Below are 22,969 nucleotides of genomic sequence, written 5' to 3' on the forward strand. Positions count from 1 at the left end.
AAAATAGAATATGAGAGTTTCTTCATTTTAATTGGTTAACTCAGTCAATTAGCAATTGCCATTACATTAAAACCATACTATCATATTATTAAAATGTTTTGTTTAGTATACTCTATTGTTATTCATTTTTCCCATTTCTTATTTTCTGAATGATAGGCCAGATTCCATTGTTATATAGGCTGTGTGTTCTAATTGTACTCATAAAATGGTTCATCTAAACTTAACGTCCATAATTCCGTTTATGTGCCCTGCTGACTTTAAGCACCAGTGACGTCCTGTACTCTCCCTGCTCCACAAAAAAGACCAGTACTTTGCTGTACTTTTGTTTGCCCCTTTATCACCACCTTCCACCTCCGCTATGTTGATATCAACTACACTTTCAGTTTTGGGGCTTTTCCATTGAAGTTATTGGGACAACATTGGTAATAAAATTATATAGGTGTCGGTGTCCAGTTCTGTCACACATCATCTGCAGATCGTACTGTGTGGTCCCCACCCTGAGTCAAGTCTCCTTCCATCACCACTATCCCCCCTTTACCCTCTTCACCTCCCCCTCCCCCTTTCCCTCTGGTCACCACCACGCTGTGGTCTGTGTCCATGAGATTTTTTCTTTTTCTTTTTGCTAATTCTTTCACATTTTTCACCCAGCCCTCCAAACACCGTCCCCTCTGACAGCTGTCAGTCTGTCCTCTGTGTCTACAAGTCTGTCTCTGCTTTGTTTGTTAGTCCTTTTATCCCATTAGATTCCACACATGAGTGGAATTATGTCACACTTGTCTTTCTTTGTGGCTTATGTCACTTGGCAAAATACTGTCCAGGTCTATCCATGCTGTCACAAACGGTAAGATTTCTTTCTTTTTTTATGGCCGAATAGTATTCTATTGTGTAAATGTACCACCAACATTTTATCCACTCATCTACTGATGGGCACTTGGGCTGTTTCTGAGTCGTGGCTGTTGTAAACAACACGGCAGTCCACATAAGGGCACACAAATTCTTTTGAATCAGTGTTTTGGATTCTTCAGGTAAATTCCAGCAGTGGAATCACTGGGTCATAAGCTGGGTCATAAACACAGTTTCTCTTATGCTTTTTTAAAAACTTAATCTCTGTTTTCAAAGATAACAATAAATTTTGTTAAATTATTTGGACTTTCTTATTTTCCACATTTCTTATAGCATCCTCTTGCATCTGTTTCTCTCCTGTGGGGGGAGCTTTTTCTAAAGCATTTTAAAGTGGTTCTTTGAATAGTGAAGTGTCTAAGGTTGAGATGTTTGACAATATTTCTGTATTGTACTGAAACAACCACTTGCTGGGGTACAAACTCAGGGACAGAAAGTTCCTTTCCCTCTGTGGGAGCAGCGCCCACAGTCCGCAGGCGGTGAGAGCTGCGGTGATGAGAACGACGAGTGTCTGGTTCTCGTGCTTTTATCAGGGAAGGGCGCTCTCTGCGAGGGTTCAGAACTTTGTTTGTGGTTTGAGTTCTTACAGTTTCCTTGTAATGTAGCTAGATAAGTGTGTTTTCTTAATATGTATTCTAAAAAAACCTGTTTGTCACTCAAAGCACATTTCAAGTGAAATAATTACACCTTTCTCTAATCCCTGAAATCTCTTTTCTCCTCAGACATCTCATCTCCCTTTACTATTTCCCCTGCTTTTTAGGTGTCTGGTCATCCAGATATCAGAACATCTGGGTCTGGTCCTCATGTTTCCTTGAATTTCTGTTATATTTCCTATTGTTTACTCTTTCATTCCACTCTCTTGTTCTTTAATTTTACTTCAGTTGCATAAGTCCTAGTAATTATTTGATCTAAATGCTCTTTATTCCAACCACTGTAAAAACTCAATGTTTCTGCTTGATTCATTGCTTCTTGTTTTTGCTCCAAATTACTTAGATCCCCCTCTACCTCTCTCTTTAAACCCTTGTCCTGTGAACAGAAGACACGTGTGGGAAATTCACAGACATTAATGTGCAGCCCGTGCTTACCAAGCAGACACCATGGAGCCAGTCCCTGGGTCAGGAAGGGGCCCCACCAGCACCCAGAGGTCCTCTCCTGACCAGCAGGTGACTGGTGAACTTCTCAGGAAGTAGAAGTTCCTTTTACCCACAATGCCTAGCATAGGTCCTGGTACATAGTAGGTCCCCCGCACATGTCTCTCGTATCAGTGAGTAATTATTACTTATTTAATATGTGCTCATTGAATACTCACCACCTCCAGAGATTCCAGCTCCTTTGAAGTTAGACACACCCATGTGATTTGTTGGGACAGTGAGATGTGAGAAGGGACGTGCTGTTTCCAGGAGGGGTCAGGGAGAGCCGTGTAGGGGTCCCTGGGTTCCCTCCCCTGAGCTGGGAGATAAGGGGAGCAGATGTGAAGAAGGCCTGTCAGCCCAGCTCCAGAGGGACTGACCTGCAGAGCTGCGTGCTGCCCGCACTGCACAGGAGGCGTGAGCCGAGACCAGGCGTCAGGGACTTCCCCGCAGCCCTGCTGGTCTTCTGACTGCACAGAAGGCTGGGAAGAGAGGGGCTCAGAGACTCCAAAGGGCAGGGAGGCAGGAGAGCTAGAAAAATGTTTCCTCACATGAGTTGAAGGAGTGGGAATCTTAGGAAAAAGGAAATGGCTGCCGGTGTTAGAGTCCAGGAGCTGTCAGCTGAGATGAGGACCCCGGGCCTGGGGGCAAATGGCCCCTGGAGCTGCTTTAAGGAGCAGCCTCTCCCCCAGTCTGACCCGGACCTCCCTCCGCTCTCTGCACCGCACTGCTGGGCCTCACCGTCTGCAGCTTCCGAGCAGGTGGGCTGTGCAGAGCTGGGGGGCAGGGGTGGCACCTCCTGAGGGTGCCCCTGACTTCTCACTGATCCTCGTCTGCGGGCAGCAGCACCTGCTGGGGAGACACCTTCTCCTGGGAGGAGGAGTCCCTTTTTTCCCTGTGAGGGAGGACAGGGAAGGGACAGGCACCAGTGATACCCTGGGTGTCCTACCCACACTGTGTGTCCTGCTGCAGGTGACGAGCTTTCTGTGACAGAAGGGGACACAGGGGAGACCCCAGGGTCAGATCTACTTTAAAGCTCAAGTCCCTTTGAATCTCTGTGTTCATCACCGGTGACTGACGTCCCCAAAGACCCCTCCAACTGCTGTCTGTCTGTGATCTCACTCCCTCTTAGCAGCCTGCAAAGGCCTCACACATAGAAAGTGCTCAGTAAACGTTGAAATTTGAAGTGTGTTGACACGGCACGGTCTGTGAGCCCCAGTCCCCGCTGGGCCTTCTCCCCACCCAGCATCCTGCCTGAGAAACCTCAGAGACCGGTGAACACTTGTGTTTGTCCTACCTGGATGGAGCTGGTGGCTTGTGTGCGACCACAGGGTCCCCTCCTGGTCCCTCTTCCCCGCCAGTTCCCCAGAAGCTCACGTCCTGGGCCTGTCCTGTGGGTGGGGCACTGCCGGCTGTGACCCTGCAGGGGGCGGCTCTGGAGAACCTGGGCTCCACCTGGGCACTTCCCCACCTACATCAGGGGCACAGGGAACAAGGAGGGTCGGGCCCCCTGTGGGGCTGGTCTACTCTGATGTGTCCCTCACGTCACCTCTGTGCCACTGCTCCCCTCCTTAGACCCCCTCTCTTTGTTTTAAAAGATTTTATTTATTTATTTTTAGAGAGGGAAGGGAGGGAGAAAGAGAGAGAGAGAGAGAGAGAGAGAGAGAGAGAGAGAGAGAGAAACATCAGTGTGCGGTTGCTGGGGGTCATGGCCTGCAACCCAGGCAAGTACCCTGACTGGGAATCGAACCTGCGACAATTTGGTTTGCAGCCCGCGCTCAATCCACTGAGCTATGCCAGCCAGGGCTTAGACCCCTCTCTTATTTCACCCAGATTCCGACTCTATTGGACCCTGACTACCGGGCCCCCTCCTCCTCCAGGCAGCAGGAAAGGCCCATCTCCCACCAGACCCCTGCTGTGCAGGAGTTTTCCACAGTAAAGGTGTCAAGCCCTAGGGACTCGATGTCTCCTTCCACACCACAGCCCTCTCCAGGGCACAGAGGCGTCCCAGCCGGGGCTGATTCCGAAAGAAGGACCAGCACAGTGCCCCCCACACTGTGTCCACTGGACCCCCCCTGCCCCCGACCTTCCAGGATTTACTTTATTCCCCCCACCCCACCGCCTTCTTCTTGCAGAAGCATTTGCATCCACCTTTGGAGATGCCCAGTGTCTTAGCTGGCTTACTCGTGTCTAAATCCTAGCAGTGGATTAAGGTCCGGTCTCTCTCACAAGGTACGGGGCCCAGAGCAAAGCGTGGGAATATGGATGCACATCAGTTTCAATCGGCAAATTCTAACACAAACCACATCCCCGGTCTATTCTGTGTCATTGTGGTGGTGAACTGGAACTAGAAGGTCAGAGGGGCCATGAGGATTTGACACAGGAACCTGGAATTCATCAACTTCAATGTCGCATAAGGGGCAGCCTGGGGAGAAGGTGTTTCCTGTGTCTCACTCCCTCTCACTCCATCCTCCAGGCTGGTGTGGGGGCTCAGGGCGTGGGGGCGCAGCCGGTATCCTCTTGTCCTCAACCTCAGCTCGTCCTCACTGGCCCCCTCTGGCCCTCCGGCCATCACTGGTCCTGGGATGGGCCCCACCCGGCTCCGTGGAAGGGCCTCCGCCTGGAGCCCTGGCTGCACAGCGCGGTCCTGGGACCCTGGACACGGCCGAGTGACCGTCGCTTCCCCTTCGGATCTTTGATGTTGAAGTGTCTTTTTTTACATTTTTGTTTTTTGGGGTTTTTATTTTTTTAGTTAAAATCGACACTCGACATTACATTAGTTTCAGGTGTTGCTAAGAGAGTAACAAAAGGTTTTATCACAAGAAAAAAATGGATAACTATGTATGATGACAGATGTTAACTGGACTTACGGTATTCATTTAAAATATATGCAAATATGGAATCATCATGCTGTGCACCTGAAATGTCATCTTGGCCCCCCGTGAGAACCTTGTCCCTCCAAAATCCATCCAGACCACCAGGTACCACAGTGTCCAACAGACGTACACACACTGATCTTCTCTCTCTGGTGGGAATCGTGGCCCTGGACGAGGTTGGACCCCCAGGGCCTCTCTGTGGGTGGGGCCCACGTGGGAAAGCCCCAGGGGTCATTCCCCTGAGCCGGGACTCCAAGAGCAGCAGCTCTGCCCTTACCTGGGGGGTCTCTGCCCTGAGCCACAGGGGAGCTCAGCATCACCAAGGACATCATCAGAGCTGCCATCCAGGCCCCCCAGGGACCTGCAGGACCACCATCCTGGAGACCGGGAAAGGTCATCATTTGTCTTTATGTCTGATGTTCTAGTGAAATATGAATCTGTAGTGATCTCTTTGTATTGAAAGTGTTCTGTAAACATTTGCTCAATCCTTAGCAATAATCCCTTCCAACAGTGCTCCCTCCATGTACTCTCTTCACCTCTGGGACTTTAACTAGACATCTTAAACCTCTCCATTGAGTCCCCAAATACGCTGTAGCAGGCAGAAGAATGGATGTGCAAATACGTCCCACCCCTAGCCCTAGCCCCTGGGGCCCGTGAGTGTGTTACGTGCCCAGCAGAAGGGACTGTGCGGAGGTGACAGAGGCATGCATCTGCCATGACGAGACAATCCCGGACGTGGGGAAAGAGGCTGATCTGGTCCCCTGGGTCCTTCGGAGTGAACGTGACTGAGGAGTGTGGGTCGGATGGAAACTGAGGTTCTGCTGACGTGACTCCCACTCACTGAGACACGGTCATCCCTGTTCTCTCAGTCTTTAAGTGGTGGGTTGCACTCACGGGACACCTGATCTGGACACGATGTTGAATCGTTCTGTAGGACATTGATAGATACAGCCTGCTATGTCTTCTCAGAATTTTCACATCTCTTTTCTTAAATACAATTTGCATTTTTTTCTTATGTGTTCCCTAAGTGGCTTCAGGGTTGATGTTATTCTTGCCTAACAAATGAGTTGTTGACTTTCCCCATAATTTTCATTCTCTTGAGTATTCTATAGAGGACCAGAGGTCTTCCTTGAAGGTTTAGTAGAACTTACTGGTAATAGATTCCGAATACAGTTGAAGGAAAGTAGAAATTTTAAACTGCTTTACCTTCTTTCTTTGCAGTCTTTCCCATTGACATAATTTCTCCCTAGTTTTATGGTTGTTTAAATCCTTCCTGTACCTGCAGTGATGTGTTTATCTAAGACACCTCTGCTTTCTTCTTACTTAATTTCACTGGTTTTAATTCTCTTTTCGCAGAACAAGCTGCTCCAGCAGGCGGGGCCGTCAGCAGGCAGCCACCAGATCAGCCTCGGGGAGTGGGAGCCCCGGTGCCGAGCCCATGTGGCTCCGCCCTGTGGGCACAGTGTGCAGGGGCCCCATGAGCAGCCCCGTGCTGCTGGGGAGAGGCTAAGTGACCCCATCCGTCCAGGCCTCTCCCCACCCGAGTACAAGCAGCGCCCCCCACCCCAGACACCCCCTGCTGGCAGCGCCTCCCACTCCAGTACCTCCACCCCCTCCGCCCACGGCAAGGGGTCCACCAGCACATCTCTCCTCCACCCCTCAGCTCCCAGGTCGTTTTCCTCAAGTTCCTGACCGTCCAGCCCACTAGCCACTGTCCACGGGTTGCTCATGCACTGCTCAGGGGCATCTCTCACAGCCCCTCCCTCCCAGGGGCTGCTGGGGTGTGATTCCTGGTCCTGTGCTGACCGCCGTTCCCGAGGCCGTCTGGGGGTCAGCTCCCAGGCTCATGCTCTCCCATCGGACTCTCTCCTTCTGTCTCCATCACGGAAACTTGTCTCCTTAGATTTTAATAACTTGCAGTGGGTATTTCAATTCAGCATTTCTAAAAGTTTTCAGTAACACTCATTCTATGTTGGCTTAGAGAGAATTAATTCAAAAACCCAGAAAAGCATCCTTTCATGAAGGACCACACCCGCGGAGAGAGGAGGACAAGTCACAAGTGGGCAGTGGGTTCCCACAGAGGGAGCGCTGGGATAAACACCCAGGGACACTCCCAGCGCCCAGGGGGCCCTCTTGGGTCTTACTCAGTCACAAACCCCCCCATCCCGAGGGGCCGCTCTCCGGGTGTCTGACACGGTGGGTGAGCTCTGTCCGCTGTTCGGAGGACGGGACACCCCAGCGGACTCCGCTCTGCACCCGGCTCCCACCAGCGTCCTGTCCCGGGTCCCGTGCCCACGGCCTGTGCGGTTGTGGTTTGTTCACACTCACGGCTGCACGGGGTGCGATTGTGTGAACAGCCCACACTCATCCTCCTCTGCTGCTCACGGGCATTTGTTACACCCAGATTGTACAAATCGCACTGCTATGAGTAATTTCTTTGGACTACTCAGCACACACATGTGTGCATGTCCCCAGGGTATAGAAGTGACAACTAGAAGTGACGTGCTGGGTCCTGGGGTGAGTGAACGTTTGGCTGAGTCCCGCCATAGCATGTTCCAAGTATTCACTTTTTAAGTATATTTTATTGATTATCCTATTATAGTTTTCCCAATTTTTCCCCTTTATCCCCCCTCCTCCCTTTACCACCCCAACCCTCCAGCATTCTCCCCTTAGTTCATGTCCATGGGTCATGTACATGAGTTCTTTGACTTCTCTGTTTCCTATACCATTCTTTACCTCCCCCTGCCTGTTTTGTACCTACCATTTAGGTTTCTTGTTTTGTTTTGTTTTTTAATTGTAATATTTAATAGTGATGACATAAGTTCATGATATCTGAACAGCAGTTTGATCAATTTCAAACTCGTTTTCCTCTTCTATACACAGAGCAAATTACCAATACCCAATTCGGTGCTATTTAATTAGAAGAATGGGATTATTGTTGAAGAATTGTGTACAATGAAAAAGCTAATATCTGGCTAATTTATGGACTAAGATATTGACTCTTTTAATAACTTTTAGATACATGACAATCAGCTGACATCTCTTCCTTCTGCTATAAGAGAATTAGAAAATCTTCAGAAACTTACTGTCAGGTAAAATTTAAACTTATTTCTTTCTAATATTCTTTAATTTTTTTATTATATTTTATTGATTATGCTATCACAGTTGTCCCATTTCCCCCTTCGCTCCCCTCCACCCTGTACATCCTCTCCCACTCACATCCCCCCCTTTAGTCATGTCCATGTGTCATACTTATAAGTTCTTTAGCTTCTACATTTCCCATACCATTCTTGCCCTCCCCCTGTCTATTTTCTACCTACCATCTATGCTACTTATTCTCTGTACCTTTTCCCCCTCTCTCCTCCTCCCACCCCCTGTTGCTAACCCTCCATGTGATCTCCATTTCTGTGGTTCCATTCCTGTTCTAGTTGTTTGCTTAGTTTCTTTTGGTTTTGCTTTAGGTGTGGTTGTTAATAATTGTGCATTTGCTGTCCTTTTTACTATATATGTTTTTTTTAATCTTCTTTTCTTAGATAAGTCCCTTTAACATTTCATAGAATAAGGGCTTGGTGATGCTGAACTCCTTTAACTTGACCTTATCTGAGAAGCACTCTATCTGCCCTTCCATTCTAAATGAAAGCTTTGCTGGATAGAGGAGTAACCTGGGATGTAGGTCTTTGCCTTTCATGACTTGGAATACTTCTTTCCAGTCCCTTCCTGTCTGTAAGGCCTCTTTTGAGAAATCAGCTGACAGTCTGATGGGAACTCCTTTGTAGGTTACTGTCCGCTTATCTCTTGCTGCTTCTAGGATTCTCTCCTTCATTTTTACCTTGGCTAATGTAATTATGATGTGCCTTGGTCTGTTTCTTCTTGGGTCCAACTCCTTTGGGGCTCTCTGAGCTTCCTGGATTTCCTGGAAGTCTATTTCCTTTGCCAGAATGGGGAAGTTCTCCTTTATTATTTGTTCAAATATGTGTTCAATCTGTTACTTTTCCTCTTCCCCTTCTGGTACCCCTACAATTCGGGTGTTGGAACGTTTAAAGATGTCCTGGAGGTTCCTAAGCTTCTCCTCAGTTTTTTTTTGAATTTTTATTTCTCCATTCTTTCCTGTTTGGTTGTTTTTTTCTTCCTTCTGGTCCACTCTGTTATTTTGAGTCCCAGTTTCCTTCCCATCACTATTGGTTCTCTATGCATTTTCCTTCATTTCTTTTATGGTAACCTGCATTTTTTTGTGTAATTTGCGCCCAAAATCAACCAGTTCTGTGAGCTTCCTGATCACCAGTATTTTGAACTGTGCATCTGATAAATTAGCTATCTCTTGGTCGCTTAACATGATGAGTCCTGGGGCATTGTTCTGTTCTCATGTTTGAGACTTGTCTTTCTCTCTCTTTTTGGGGGGGTGGGGGTGGGGCTGGTTGCTCCTGTTATGGTGAGGGGTGGAGCCTTAGGTGTTCACCAGGGCTGGGCACCCCAGTCACTAGATTGTGATGTTGTATGTGGGGGCAGGGGCTCCGTTCTCCGTGGGACCTCAGTCCCTTCTCTGGGATCCTGGTTTGCTCGCTCTGCCCTGGTCCACAATCGCCGCCTCACTAGGTCTGTCAGCTGCCACTTGCATACTCAGGGTCCACCCACTGTGATCTTGCACACCCCAGATGCCTTACATGCCCCCAGTTACCTTATGCGCCCAACTCTCTCTGCTCTCCTCGCCGTGACCCGCGCCCAGCTTCTCCTCTCTGCCCTCCTACCAGTCTGGATGAACAGGTCTACTTCAACTTCTTGGCTGTCCGACTTCCATTCAGAAGAATTCTCTGTCAGTTCTGTTTGTTTTTCTGCCTCTGAATTGTTGTTGTTCTCATCTTGGTTGTGCGTGGAAGTATGGTGTGTCCACCTATGCCTCCATCTTACTGGAAGTCCTACCATTTATGTTTCTTATTCCCTGTAACCTTTCCCCCATTCTCCCCCCTACTCCTCCTAGTTGATAACCCTTCTTGTGATCTCCATTTCTGTGATTCTGTTCCTTTTCTACTTGTTTGCTTAGTTTTTGTTTTCATTTCTTTAGGTTCAGTTGCTGAGAGTTTGTTCTCATTTTACTTTCCATAGTTTGTTTTCTTCTTTTTCTTAGATAAGTCCCTCTAACATTTCATATAATAAGGGCTTGGTGATGATGAACTCCTTGAACTTGACCTTATCTGGGAAGTATTTTATCTGCCCTCCCATTCTAAATGAAAGCTTTGCTGGATAGAGCAATCTTGGATGTAGATCCTTGCCTTTCATGACTTGGAATACTTCTTTCCAGCCCCTTCTTGCCTGCAAGGTGTCTGTTGAGAAATCAGCTGACAGTCTTATGGGCACTCCTTTGTAGGTAACTGTCTCCTTTTCTCTTGCTGCCCTTAGGATTCTCTCTTTATCTTTAATCTTGGATAACATAATGATGATGTGCCTTGGTGTGTTCCTCTTTGGGTCCATTTTCTTTGGGACTCTCAGAGCTTCTTGGACTTCCTGGAAGTATATTTCATTTGCCAGACTGGGGAAGTTCTCCTTCATTATTTGTTCAAATGAATTTTCAACTTCTTGCTCTTGTTCTGCTCCTTCTGGCACTCTTTTGATTCAGATGTTGGGCGTTTAAAGTTGTCCTGGAGGTTGTAAAACTGTCTGTGGGGAAGGGGTCTGTGGGGGAACAATGCCACTCACTCTCTGGTCTCTAGCCCCAATTTCCAATGAGCTCTCCCATCTGAGACTGGGAGCTTCTCCTGCCGTGGTAACTCCCGCAGTGGTGTACAGCCAGCTCGGAGTCTTTAGTTTCCCATTCAGCCAGCCCCGCCTCACCTTCAGCTCTGCCCCACCTGCTGGTCTGGGGGAATTTTCTTTGTCTATCTGTGCAGCCCGCACATCCCCCATCTCCAGACTCAGCGGTCCACCTGCCAGTCGGACGACTCCCTGGGATCTCTCACAGACGTCTCAGCTCCACCGTCTCTGACAATGAACGTCTGTGATGTCCCCTCAGATACGCTGCTTCCAGAGTCTCCCCATCTCTGCCGACACAACTCCATCTCTCTGCTTGTGTCCTCTGAGATGTTTGCTGACCTGGACTCCTCTCCCTTGTGCCCCAGGTTAAGCATTAGGAATGCCGTCAGGTCCCCCTCAGAAGGCATCCAGGATCCCCCCACACCCACTATTCCCGCCACTCACCCCAGGAAGCATCCCCAGCCTGGCCCCCGGCACAGACCCCTCCTGCGTCCACACTGCCTCCCTCGCCTCCCAAGTCTGCTCTCAGCACAGCAGCCACTGGGACCCACTAAAGGGGACATCAGGCCATGTCCTCCTCCTGCTCTACACTGTCCTCTGACCCCGCCTCACTCAGAGGACAGTCGTGCCCTTCCAACATCCTCCAGGCCCATGTGGTCTGGCTGGGCTTCTCTCCCATCTCCCTCACTCCCTGCTCCATTCCCACACTGACCCCCACCCCTCCCCCTCCTTCCCTGACTCCAGACACACCGCTGCCCTGGGGCATTCACGCGGGAGGGTCCCCTGCCTGGACAGAACTTCCTCCACACATCCTGGTGGGTACTGCCTCATGTCCTTCAAATCTCCCCTCAAGGCCACCTCCCCAGTGAGGCCCACACTGACCACCCACATCAAGGAGCCGCCTTCCCTGTCCCCACAGCCCACACTGGGGACCACCATCCCCCTTGTGTTTCCCAGACCAGTCCCCCTCCCACACATACCTCCCTGTGTGCTGTGCTCACACCCACTGTCTCCCCACACAGCACGGGCCCCATGAGGCCGGCAGTGATTCTGACTGTGCTTCAGTGACGTCCCCACATGCAAACCCAGTGCCACATGTCTGTCACACAGCCACCACTGCTTCACAAATGGTCAGGGTAGGTCACCTCCCTATGCTGCAGGCTGTGTCTGTATTAATGTGGCCTCAGCCACAGCTGCTCCATGGCAGCTACCACACCACGTGCACTCACACCGACATCGATGCCCCTGCACTTTCCCCACAGAGCTGCTCCCCCGAGTCCACAGCAGACCCCACTCTGTGCATCCCGGAGTGCGCACCGCAGCCAGCACTGCAGCAAAGGGCAGGAAGAAGGTGCAGGTAAGCAGAGCAGAATTCTAATGGGGACTGATCTAGGATGGGAAATGATGGGATCCCAGTCCTGCTTGGTCCAGAACCTGGTTCCATTGAGAATTTAGGACGAGATGAAAGGTCAGCCAAGCCCTAGAGGAGGCAACAGCAGGACGAGTCTGACAACTCATCTCTCCACACCCCAGACTCCTGTGTGCAGGGACCCCTGGACCTGGTGAGGACAGTGACAGGCAAAACACCCCTGCTGCTGGCAGACAGGGGACACCCAGAGGAGAATGAGACCAGGACTCCTAACAAGGACAAACGCAGTCCTGCTGCTCTACAGAAACAAAGAAGCAACAAATAAAGACCCAGAAGATGGGGCTGAGGGTCTGACCCAGGCCTGAGCCTCGGCTGACCCGGCCTCACACAGCCCTCGCTGCCCGTGGTCCTGGAGACGGGCTTCACGGGGACAGTTTACAAGGCCCGGGTGATGCTGGTTCCTGTGATCCCAGGTCCTGCTGGGACACGGTTCTACTGAAGGGACAGGACAAAGGGGCAGAGGGTGACCCAGTGGAGGAGGGACCATGTCAAAGCCCACGATGCACTGAGCACTGACTGGGCACAGCCCCGACCACGCTCGGTCCTCACAGCCTCTCCTGTCCCTGCCACAGACTCAGCGCAGCAAACACACAGAAGGTTCTGGAAAGTTCTTGATGATTCCATTTATTTCCTCTCAAAATTTAGGATCTTCAACTTTTTAATTAACACATCAACCACTCAGGGCAAGAATTGAAAAAACAAATTTACATCCAGAGCCTCATTTTAACAAGAGAGTGAGAAGGTGCAGCTCAGGCACCAGGAAGCACAGACAGGGTGGGGAGGGGAGGGGGGGGCCTGCCCCCCCCCCCCCTGCTGGATCAGGGGAGTGTGGGGAGGGGCTGTTGGATGGGGTGGGCCCTCCTCCCACCTCCTCAGTGATGCTCATGGGAACACAGACATTCAGATGCCAGTTGCAGAAGCAGAAGTGAGATGTCCCTGAAGTCACAAACAGGGGCTGGTGGGTGTGTGTGTGTGAGGAACCTTCCATCACTCGTTCCCCGATAGGGCAGCTGTCTCACGCTGGAGAAGAAAATAATCGTGAACAAATGTCCATCAGTCGCTGTAGGTGGTGACCTTGTCCAGCAGCCCACCCTGTGTTCCATAATCACATAGAGTCCCCCCATTACCCAGTTCCATCCCCTCTGCCCCAACGTTCCCCGTGTCAGGGTCTCACCGATAGAACACGTGAGAGACACATCTGAGCCCTGGGCACTGTCACTGCCTGGGGTGGCACAAAACAGGATGTGGTCAGAGCCCCCAGGACAGGAGACCAAAGGAAAAACTGGGGGGAGGGGCAGGTCCCCCATGGACTCCCGTCTACACCAACACAGGGTCTCAGGGGTCCCCCCTCCATACTCACTGGCAGCCTGAGCACAGCTCCCTCCTTTCCCACCTGCAGGAAGAAAACATCCTGTGAGACACCAGGGAGGAGGCAGGGCCCTGAGGTCCTAAAGGAAGCCCTAGTGCTGAACCCCAGGGAAGAAGTTTCCAGAACTCTGACCACAGACCCAGGGCAGGATCCGGAAACCTGAGGGAAGTTCATGTGCAGGGACTGGACCCACCGCCCTCCTGCAGGTCTGTCCTCAGCAGGGACCCTCCCCTTGGACCTGGGACTGTTGGGAAGCAGGTCCCCATCCCCAGAGTCATCAGGGTGATGAATCTGTCCCTTATCTCACACGTGCCTTCCTAACCAGTCAGTGTAGCCAGCAGGGCCCCAGACTGGCAAGCACATGAGTGAAGACCATGCTTCCCTTTAATGACGAGGGACACACGCCTCCTGGGCTTGAGACCCCCGGTGGGACAAGAAATGAGACCCCACCCACCGTACCTGAGTGCCTCCTCCCCCACATCACAGCTGCAGCCGCCGCAGCCCCAAGCAGGACCAGGCCACTAGTGATGCCCAAGATGATGGTGTTGGTCTGAGGAGGCGGCTCTGCAAAGGGACAGGAAGGTGAGGGCCCTGCCCCCCGGGTCCCGCCCTGACCCTGCTGAAGTCCCGGGAGGCCCCTCCTCACCCCATCCAAGCATCAGGGGCTCCCGCAGCCCCTCGTGCTGCACGTGGCACGTGTATCTCTGCTCCTCCCCACGCGGCACCACCACCGCCGCCCACGTCTGGAAGGTCCCGTCCCCCGCGGGCCTGGTCTCCACCAGCTCCGTGTCCTGGGTCTGGTCCTCCCCGTCCCGCCGCCAGGTCAGGGCGATGTCCGCAGGGTAGAAGCCCCGCGCCCAGCACCTCAGGGTGGCCTCCCGCTCAGAGCTGGGGTGGCGGGTCACTTGCGCATCTGGAGGGTCTGAGGAGAAACGTTGGAAATTCGGGAACTTCTCACGGTCCTGGGGCAGTCCAGCAGCGCTCCCTTGGCTGTCCTGAGACTGGACAGGACAGTGTAGGGGGTGGGGGTGGGGCGCAAACCCCAGACCCAGCCTGGACAGAGGCACCTGGGGGACCCCGTGGTCTGTACAAAGTTCTAGAACCAGAGGGACTCAGAGCAGGTGCAGGCCGGTCGCTTGAAGAAAAGTGTTTCTGGTCCAGACTGGGGGGAGGGGGGACGGTGGGAAGGCGGCCACGGGGCTGCGGAGAGCCGGGTCGGACCGAGACCCGCGGGTGCGGGGCGGGAACGGGCCTGAGTGAGGAACTCCCCACGGGCCGGGGCGCCGCCAGGGTCAGAGGGAGCCGCTGACCGGAGATCTAGGCGCTCGTCCCTCCGTCCCGGAGAGGCTGCCCCCCTCCCCGCCCCGAGCGTCTCTCAGAGAAGGCGGGTCGCCCTCTGGTCCCGGGTCTGAAAGTCCGGGCGGACTCGGTCTCCCGACGCAGAGGGGTTTCTGACCCTGGTCCCGCGTCCCGTCTCCCGGTCGGAGCCCAGCCCGAGGTGGGGGCGCCCCGCGAGCCCCGGTACCTGCGCGCTGCAGCGCCTCCTTCCCGCGCTCCAGGTACCGCAGGAGCCACTGCACGCACTCCCCCGTCAGGTAGTTCCTCCAGCGCTCCGCGCAACCGCCCGCCTCCCACTTGCGCCGGGTGATCTGAGCCGCCGCGTCGGCCGCGGTCCAGGAGCGCAGGTCCTCGTTCAGGGCGATGTAGTCGGCGCCGTCGTAGGCGGACCGGTAATACCCACGGAGGAAGCATCCATCCGATCCCACGTCGCAGCCGTGCACGGTCTGGATGGTGTGAGACCCTGACCCCGCCCCGAGGTCAGCCCCGCCGCCGCTCTGACCAGACCCGCGGGGATCGAACCTACACCGTAAAGGAACCCGGTCAGAGTCCCGCGGGCTCCTCTCGGGGCGAAGCTCGGACGCGGACACTCGGGGCGGCCCCGCCCGTCCGCGGGGATGGGGGTCGTGCCCGGCCCGGCCCCGCGCGCTCACCGTCCGCGCTCTGGTTGTAGTAGCCGCGCCGCGTGTTCAGGTTCCCTCTTAAAGTCCGTGCGTTTCCCTCGGCTTTCCGCGTCTGCTCGTCCCAGTACTGCGGGTCCTCCCGCTCCATCCACCGCACCCGCGGCTCCTCCCTCGGGTTCGCGGCGTCGCTGTCGAACCGCACGAACTCCGTGCCGTCCACGTAGCCGACTTCGAGGAACCAGTCCTCCCCGCGGCCGGGCCGGGACACGACGGTGCGGAAATAGCTCAGGGAGTGCGGACCTGCGGGCGGGGAGCGGTGAGACCCGCGACCCTCCGCCCGGCGCGGGTCCCGGGTCTGGGGTCGAGGGGACGGGATAGGGGACAGGGAGCGGGATCCGGGCCGCGGCGGTGGGGACGCGCCCTCCCCGGGGTCCTGCGCCCCAGCCGCTCCACGCTCCTCCCCCGAGAGGCCGCCCCCTCCCGACCCGGCGCTCACCCGCCCCGGCCCCGGTCAGCGCCAGCGCCCCGGAGAGCAGCAGCAGGAGGCTCGGGGACCACTTGACGCGCATCCTCGGGGTTTGGGGAGAAGCTGCTACAGGCGGGTCTGCGGAGACTTACAACCAGGACGGCAGTGACGCTGATTGGCTGCTCTAGACACCGGCCACCAATGAGAGAGGCAACTGGGCCCGAGTCATCAGTATCCGGGATGGAGGCCCCGAACAAGTTGTGAGACGCTGAAGTAAAACCCGGGAGGCTGGACCCCCTCAGCGCGTAGCTTCCCCGCCCAGACTCCGCCCTCGGGCCCAGACCCTGAGCTCCAGACCTGGCCCCTGGGACTTTGCCCCGATCCCTCTCCTCCTGCTCTGGGAGCTCCTTGTCGCACCGCGTCCCCGAGTCCGGGCCCCGAGTCTGTCCGGGGGAACCAGGGAGCGACCCCCAGGCTGGGCCCAGCCCCTTTCCTCCCCTCTGTTCCCGGAGCCCCTCTCCCGGGCACGGACTCTGCCTCCCACCCCTGATCGCCCCCCGGACTCTTCTAGAAGGAAACTCACCCCTGGGGACCTGACCCCGGAGAGGAGCGGCCCTGGGAACGGGGGTGGAGGGACCGGGGCTTTCTCGTTGGTCCCGGAGGAATTGTGCCTGAAACGCCGACAGAGGTTCTCAGGGTCCAGTCCCCTCGTTGTCCGTGAGACCCTGACCGTCAGGGAGCTGACCATCTGTAAAGGGGGGGTTTGGCCCCTCCGGTCAGACACGTGTCTGACCAGCCCTGCAGTCAGACCCACAAAACCCTAAATTCCACTCCCCGCCCAGTGTGCGTGTGACTCGGGGTGTCCCTGTGAAATGACCTTCACCCCGCAGCCCTCGGTGCGTCCCTGTGAGTCCCGCGTCCTGAACGCGGAGCAGCCGGGAAGCGGTTCGCTGCTGCGCGTTAGGACAGGAGCTCGCCCGGCCTCAGAGCTGCGAGCGCTCCGGGCAGCCGCCCCCGGGACGGGGAGAAGGAAGGGTGGCCGGGGGTGTCCTGGACCCAGGGCAGAGCGAGGGACGTTCAGAGAGGGCGCCGGGGACCCTGGAGCCTGTCAGCCCTCAGAGGAGCAGTGGCCCTGCCTCAGTTTCCCTGCTGTTCTCAGTCTTTGACAGGAGGAAGCCTGTGAGGGGCCAGGGCCCAGAGCAGAGGGGCAGCACACTAGAGAGCACAGCAGGGGGACATCAGTCAGTTCCACTCCCTCAGGCGGGGGGTCTGGGTGTCCTTCTCATGCTGACTCGGGATCGGATGGAGGAGGGAGATGACAGGAGAGCAGAAGGGACGGACTACTGGCCCAGCACCTGTAAGCAGAGGAGAAGGGGGAGGCCTCCAGCAGCAGCCTGGGCACCGGCTCTGGCTGGGAGCCTGTATGGCTCCGCTTTGGTGAAGGTCCTCATGCAGACGGTGTCGGGAACCTGTGATAATTGTCTTTTGATGTGTCCGGTTTTCCCAGTGGAGCTGCAAACAGGGTCACTGGCAGCAATAAGGGGGAGGGAGGTGGGTGTCTGAGCAGAGGATGGGGACCCTGAGGGAGCCCTGCAGGGACAGGACTGAGGGCAGCGATGTGGTCCCCCCGTGGTCTGGGTCACAATGTTAACGTGGCAGCGTCAGCGTGACTGTGTGGGGCTGCAGCCTCCTGTGGCTGGTGGGGCAGGTGCGGGGCAGGTGGAGGTCGAGTCACCGGCTGTGCGGGTTCCCAGGCAAGGCTGACAGAGCAGGGGGGAGCCAAGGGGCAGAGTGAAATGATGCCTCATGGAGGTTAACAGCAGGGAGGAGGGGACCCCGAGGGGTGAGGGACAGTGAACAGAGGGCAGGATCACAGACTGGGACCCCAGTGGGCTCCAGGGGTTGTTGGGGTGATGACTGGGGCCTGGAAACAGGCACAGCTGTGAGGAAGGTTTGCTGACCTCACATTACAGCCTGTGATCACATAATCGTGCCGGTGTTTGCGGAGCTCAGGCCACTCTGCTTTTAGGGTTCATGTGACCTGACTGCCCACCCAGGTAATGTGGGAGTCTCCCTGTCCCACAGTCCTTAACCTCAATGACATCACCCAGGTCCCTTTGCCACGTGAGGAAAGCTGTTCACAGGCTCCAAGGACCAGGCTGGGCGTCTCTGGGGACCACAGTTCAGTCTCCCACTTCTGATGGTGTTGTCGTCACTGAGGGTCAAGGAGGCAGCGCTCTGGGAGGTGACAGTGGGCCAGGAGGTAAAAGAAATGGGGGAGTGGCCTGGGGTCCACAGGGAATCCCTATGATGAGGGAGTGGGGGCTCCAGTCTGATGGCACATGGGGGGGTGCTAGGGAGGAGGGAGGGGAACAGGTCAAAACAGAGGAGGAGCCAGGACCCCACCCCCTCCACACCCAGGGCACCAGGTCAGAGGGAGGGGGGACACCCATGGGAGGACTTCAGAGGGAGCCATGGCCTCAGGGAGACCCAGGCTCCTGTCAGAGCTTCGAGGTGCAGGGACCTCGTCCTGGGGGAGGGCTGTGCAGGTTCTGTCCTGGGCTGAGCACTCAGGGGTACAGTGGGCAGGTCTCAGGGGTTGGGGAGGAGGCGGTGTGTGAGGGGACAGAGTGGGGGCTGCAGAGCCTGTAGCCCATGAGGAGATGAGGTGCAAGGTGTTTGGGGACCGGGGTGACTGAGACAGACAGGGACAAGGACAGGTGAGGTTGGTCCTGGTGGCTTCAGGGAGGATGGTGGTGAGTGAGTGAGGGGGTGGGGGAGGAGCTGAGGTTGGGCTCTTACAGGGGCTCTGTGGGTGGGGATGAGGAGGTCGGGTGGGGGTCTCAGTCCCAATCCTGACCCCTGACTGTAGGGTGGAGGGCCTGGGGGACAGGCAGGGTCTTGGAGGGCGTGCATGAGTTCACTCTTAACCCTGAGAGAGGGGACTGTGCTCACTCCAGGTCTCAGTGGGACAGCTGCTGTTGGAGGTGTGACTTCTGGGGCCTCAGGTGGGACCCTGGTGCCAGGCCCCCTCTCCTGTCCTGCTGAGGGGCAGAAGGCCCAGGGCAGCCGCGGTCCTCGTCCCAACAGTCCCGATGTGCGTACCCACACTGGGGAGGATGTAGACACTGAGGTGCTGTTCCCAATAAGAGATGATTTCATTTCAAAAACTGAGTTTAAGAAACAGAAACAGGGAGGAGAGGGAAATGGCCTACTTTCAGTTTCCCTGGTGTGGCTGTCAAGGGGAAGGAGGGAGGGGTGCCAGGAGCTGGTGGGGGCATCAGGGTCAGTCTGAGGGCCCCTGAGCTTCCTCCTCTCCAAATGGGGGACATTTGCAGGACAATGCAGAGAAGTTTATGTTACTTTCACATTTTATTTTAGGGAATTACAGTTACTTTCTAGACTGTAATAATATTGTTTGTAGAGAAAGGCTATTGTTTCAGAGACAAATACTGAAATATGCAGGGGAGAGGGTCATGATGCTGGCAGGTGATTTTCAAATGTGTCAGCAAAAATTACAAAAATACATTCCATCAGTAAATAGGGCAGAATGTCAAAATGGCTAAACCTAGGGTGACCACCATGTTAGTCTTTCAAACTTCAGGTGTCTTTTAGGTAAGCTCTCACAGTCCTGTGGAGAAAACACTAGAAATGGTGATGCACGCTGACATGGGGTGTTTGTTCACAGTGTGACCTTACATCGGAGTTAGGGATTAAGTGTGTGTGTGAGAACATCAGTGTGTGTGAGTGTGTGTGTGCCAGTGTGTGTGACTGTGTCCCTGTGGGCACACTGTCTGTGTGTTGGTGAGCAGCAGGGTGTGTGCAGTCTGTGCCTTCACTCAGTCACTCACTCACTCACTCAAATGTTTTAAAATCAGCTTTCAGGGCCGTGGAAATACAGCTGTGAAAATCAGATCCCTGTCCTTGTCCTCATAAAGCTTGTGTTCTCAAGGAGGGACAGACAGTAAACAATTAAATGAAGACGTTGAAAATGTGTGTTAGTGAACTGGGTGTGAGCAAAAGCAAAGCGGGTGGGGTTGGAGGGAGGCAGGAGGGGCCCGGGCAGGGGCAGTGCAGGGAGGACGCTTGGGGACACTGCCAGGGATGGAGGGGCTGCCTGGTGGCAGGTTTTCAGGCTCAGGCCCAGCAGTGCCGGCTCTGAGGTATGACAGCCTGGACCAGAGGAACACAGGGAGGACCTGGATCCAAGCCCGTCACATGGCCACAGCTGTGCCACCTGGACCTGACCTGGAAAGGGCCTGGCAAATGTAACATTTAGAAAAGCTCACTGCAGACAACGTAAGTCGACCTGGGAAACTTTCCTCCCTCCCCAGACCATAGGCACCAGGATCCCTTCCAGGGAGAAGCATATTACCAGGTTTTCATGTGTCCTTTCTGAGGAAAACTTCTGCAAATATTGTTACTGTTGCTACATGAAGAGGGTGTACTGTGAAAAACAGAAAGTAGATAAAATGTTTCTTCTCAGTTTGGGGGGGTCACCATCAAGGGGCTGGAGAGAGGGGTCTCAGTGGGAAGGTGGAAACCCCAGAGGTGGCCCAAGCCTCCTGAGCACTCCTCTCTGTCAGTCCCTGTCCCATCCCTGACCTTGACATCTGTGGAGTCCAGGACTGCTCAGAAGCTACTTCATCCAGGACCAGTGCTCTGCCTCCAGGTCAACCACCTCTGACCACTCACAGCACAGACCCTCCCAGGGCGCAGTCAGCCTCCAGGAGCAGTGTGGCGGCGCCCCCGTGTGGCCACAGGGCAGACGACAGAGGTCCCTGCTCCCCTTTCTGCTGCTCAGTCAGGACCTTCCAGGGCCTCTCTCTGCTCCCAGCACCAGAACAGGGCTTTGAGCACAATAGGGGATCCCTGTCCAGTGTCAGGGTCGGGTTGCAAAGTGTTTCCGAAAAACCACACCGACTTAGGTGTTTCCTCCCCATTGAGTCACCATGGACGCTCCCTCAGGGAAGGGTGAGGTCTCCTGGCCATGTCTGCAGGTTCCCAGGTCCAGGATGGACCCCACGAACCAACTAGGTGCCCTTAGTCCCCTGGAATGGGACCCTGGACACCCATGTCTCTGTCACTTATTCCTGCTTCTCACCTGGAAATCAGTCCAGTGAGTTTCAGAACATGGGATGGGGGTGGGGGCTCGGGCATTAGGTCCGAGGATGAAGGAGAGGATGGTCCTTAGGAAGTCAGGGTACACAGAAGTAAGCACATCAGAGGGGCAGGGGTTGCAGGGGGGAGAGAGGAAGGAGCCAGGAGGAGAGCAGCAAGGGGAGGGCTGGCCATGGGGACACCTGTCTGTGTTTGGAGAGGCTCCTCCAGGTCATAGACAGCAAAGGGCTACACTGTCCCTGCAGGGATGAGCCCTGGCCCCACATTCCTGGGGATCCCAGGGTCCCACTAACTGCACTAGCACCTCCCTGCCATGTCTGCGCCCAGTCCTGAGTAGCAGGTTGTCACAGCCTTCAGAGGTCCCTCCCTGCCCTAGGACAGGACAAGCCCTTGGGCCAGGCTGAGGGCCACTGAGGACCCGGTGCTGAACGTGGGTGTGGGCTGCACCCACTGTGGGCTACGGGACCTCAGTGATGGGACCCAGGCTGCCCATTTCCCAGGGGCGGTCCCTACACCTTCTGCAGCTCACTCCCTGAGGACTCTGGGATCCCCTCTCTTTCCTCTGGGGTCATCCACACACCACATCCACAGATTGGACCCTCCAGGCCCTGCTCTCTGCTACCCCCAGTCCCTGAATGAAGGAACCCGTCAGCCTCGGCCCCAAATCTCATTTCTACCCTGACAACTGGCCCACCACCCTGGGGGTGCTATGGACTGAATGTTTGTGTCCTCAGAGTTCACACTGAAACCTAACCCCCAATGTGCTGGTGTGTGGAGGTGGGGCCTTTGGGAGGTGATTAGGTCAGGAGGGCGGAGCCCAGATAAAGGAGACCCCAGAGAGCTCCCTTGTTCTGCCCACTGTGAGAGGACACAGTGAGGGGACACAGTGAGGGGACACAGTGAGGGGACACAGTGAGGGGACACAGTGAGGGCACAGCCGCCAGTGAACCAGGAAGTCGCCCTCACCAGACCCTGAATGTGCTGGCACCTTGATCCTGGACTTTCAGCCTCCAGAACTGTGAGAAATACATTTCTGTCATTTATAGCTGGTCTCTGGTGTTGTTTTAGCAGCCCAAACAAACAGGGGGTCTGCAAGCCAGGGCAGGGTCCCCCAGAGCCCCATGTGCAGCAGCTGAGTAACAGCTGCAATCTGAGCATCAGTCACCCATGACCCCCAAGACCTAGAAGGACCCCAGCCCCAGCCCAAAAACGTGAGGGGTGGTTGGTGGCCAGGTGCCTCCTGTCTGCTGCTCTTCATGGTGAGACCAGAGCTTGGGGAGGCACCGGGCATCATACTTCCTGAGGGGCTCAGGGAATGGAGACCAGCTGGTAGGTAACAAATGCACATGTCATAGGGGACCCCTGTTGTGGACAGAGTTGTGTCCCCCACTATTCGTGTGTTGAACACCAGCCCCAATGTGATTATATATAGGCACAGAGCCTCTAAGGAGACCATTAAGGTTAACTGAGGTCATGGGGCGGGGCCCTGGTCTGATAGGTCAGGCGGGCTTATAGAGAAAAAGACCTCAGATACATAAACCCAGCCCTGCCCTCCCCCTCCCTCCTCACACAGGGGAGGGGCTGTGTGAGGGCACAGGGAGAAGACAGCCGTCCACAAGCCACGAAGAGGGCCCTGGAGCAGAAGCCAAATTCCCAGGCACTTTCATCTTGGACTTCCAGCCTCCAGGACTGTGAGAAAAGGAACTTCTGTTGTTTAAGCCGCCCGGCCGGTGGTATGTGGTTACAGCAGCCCGAGCAGTGTCTTGAAGCTCCCTTAAAGCCTGGTGTAAGAGAGGCTTCCTAGCTCACAAGCTGATGCATCTTCTCACTTCTCAAGCAGGGCTGTGGAGAGACCTGACTCAGAAGGTGTGGAATGTGCCCTGATCCGTGAAAATCATCACAACTTCCAGAGACCCATGGGGGTGGACGCCGGGTTCCTAGAGGCATTAATGATGGAATTTTTTTTTAAAGA

At 54.9% G+C, this 22,969-nt stretch overlaps 2 protein-coding genes, 1 long non-coding RNA gene and 1 pseudogene across 10 annotated transcripts in view; 2 read left to right on the forward strand and 2 right to left on the reverse strand.

The window, feature by feature from the left end:
- The window catches only part of LOC114490215 (patr class I histocompatibility antigen, A-126 alpha chain-like), a 223,389-nt gene extending 207,368 nt beyond the window's left edge, over nucleotides 1-16,021 (reverse strand). For 3 of the 7 annotated variants that reach the window (XM_036024002.1, XM_036024003.1, XM_036023999.1), the window contains exons 1-5: nucleotides 15,907-16,021; nucleotides 15,441-15,710; nucleotides 14,975-15,250; nucleotides 14,096-14,371; nucleotides 13,986-14,013 (exon numbers count right to left, since the gene is read on the reverse strand). In XM_036024002.1, the coding sequence (XP_035879895.1) occupies nucleotides 13,986-14,013; nucleotides 14,096-14,371; nucleotides 14,975-15,250; nucleotides 15,441-15,710; nucleotides 15,907-15,979 (923 nt within the window). In that variant the 5' untranslated portion in view covers nucleotides 15,980-16,021. Of the gene's footprint in view, nucleotides 1-2,684; nucleotides 2,714-12,937; nucleotides 13,101-13,254; nucleotides 13,303-13,440; nucleotides 13,474-13,908; nucleotides 14,014-14,095; nucleotides 14,372-14,974; nucleotides 15,251-15,440; nucleotides 15,711-15,906 lie in introns of those variants that run through there. The other 4 variants (XM_036024001.1, XM_036024004.1, XM_036024000.1 and 1 more) reach the window with 4 other exon arrangements.
- LOC114493931 (patr class I histocompatibility antigen, A-126 alpha chain-like) overlaps nucleotides 1-22,969 on the reverse strand; it is a 189,334-nt gene that overhangs the window by 66,845 nt on the left and 99,520 nt on the right. Inside the window, exon 8 of one of the 2 annotated variants that reach the window (XM_036024008.1) lies at nucleotides 12,938-13,100. The exons of the other annotated variant lie outside the window; for it this stretch is intronic. Coding sequence (XP_035879901.1) covers nucleotides 13,096-13,100 — 5 coding nt within the window. The 3' untranslated portion in view covers nucleotides 12,938-13,095. Of the gene's footprint in view, nucleotides 1-12,937; nucleotides 13,101-22,969 lie in introns of those variants that run through there. 2 annotated transcript variants of the gene reach the window in all.
- On the forward strand, nucleotides 12,675-18,915 carry LOC118500172. The gene is made up of 3 exons (XR_004902720.1): nucleotides 12,675-12,854; nucleotides 12,908-12,921; nucleotides 18,903-18,915. It is a non-coding gene; the product is annotated as an uncharacterized LOC118500172 (long non-coding RNA).
- LOC114494945 overlaps nucleotides 20,829-22,969 on the forward strand; it is a 40,812-nt pseudogene continuing 38,671 nt past the window's right edge.

The sequence above is a fragment of the Phyllostomus discolor genome, chromosome 4 (genome assembly GCF_004126475.2).
Source record: "Phyllostomus discolor isolate MPI-MPIP mPhyDis1 chromosome 4, mPhyDis1.pri.v3, whole genome shotgun sequence".
Lineage (NCBI taxonomy): Eukaryota > Metazoa > Chordata > Mammalia > Chiroptera > Phyllostomidae > Phyllostomus > Phyllostomus discolor.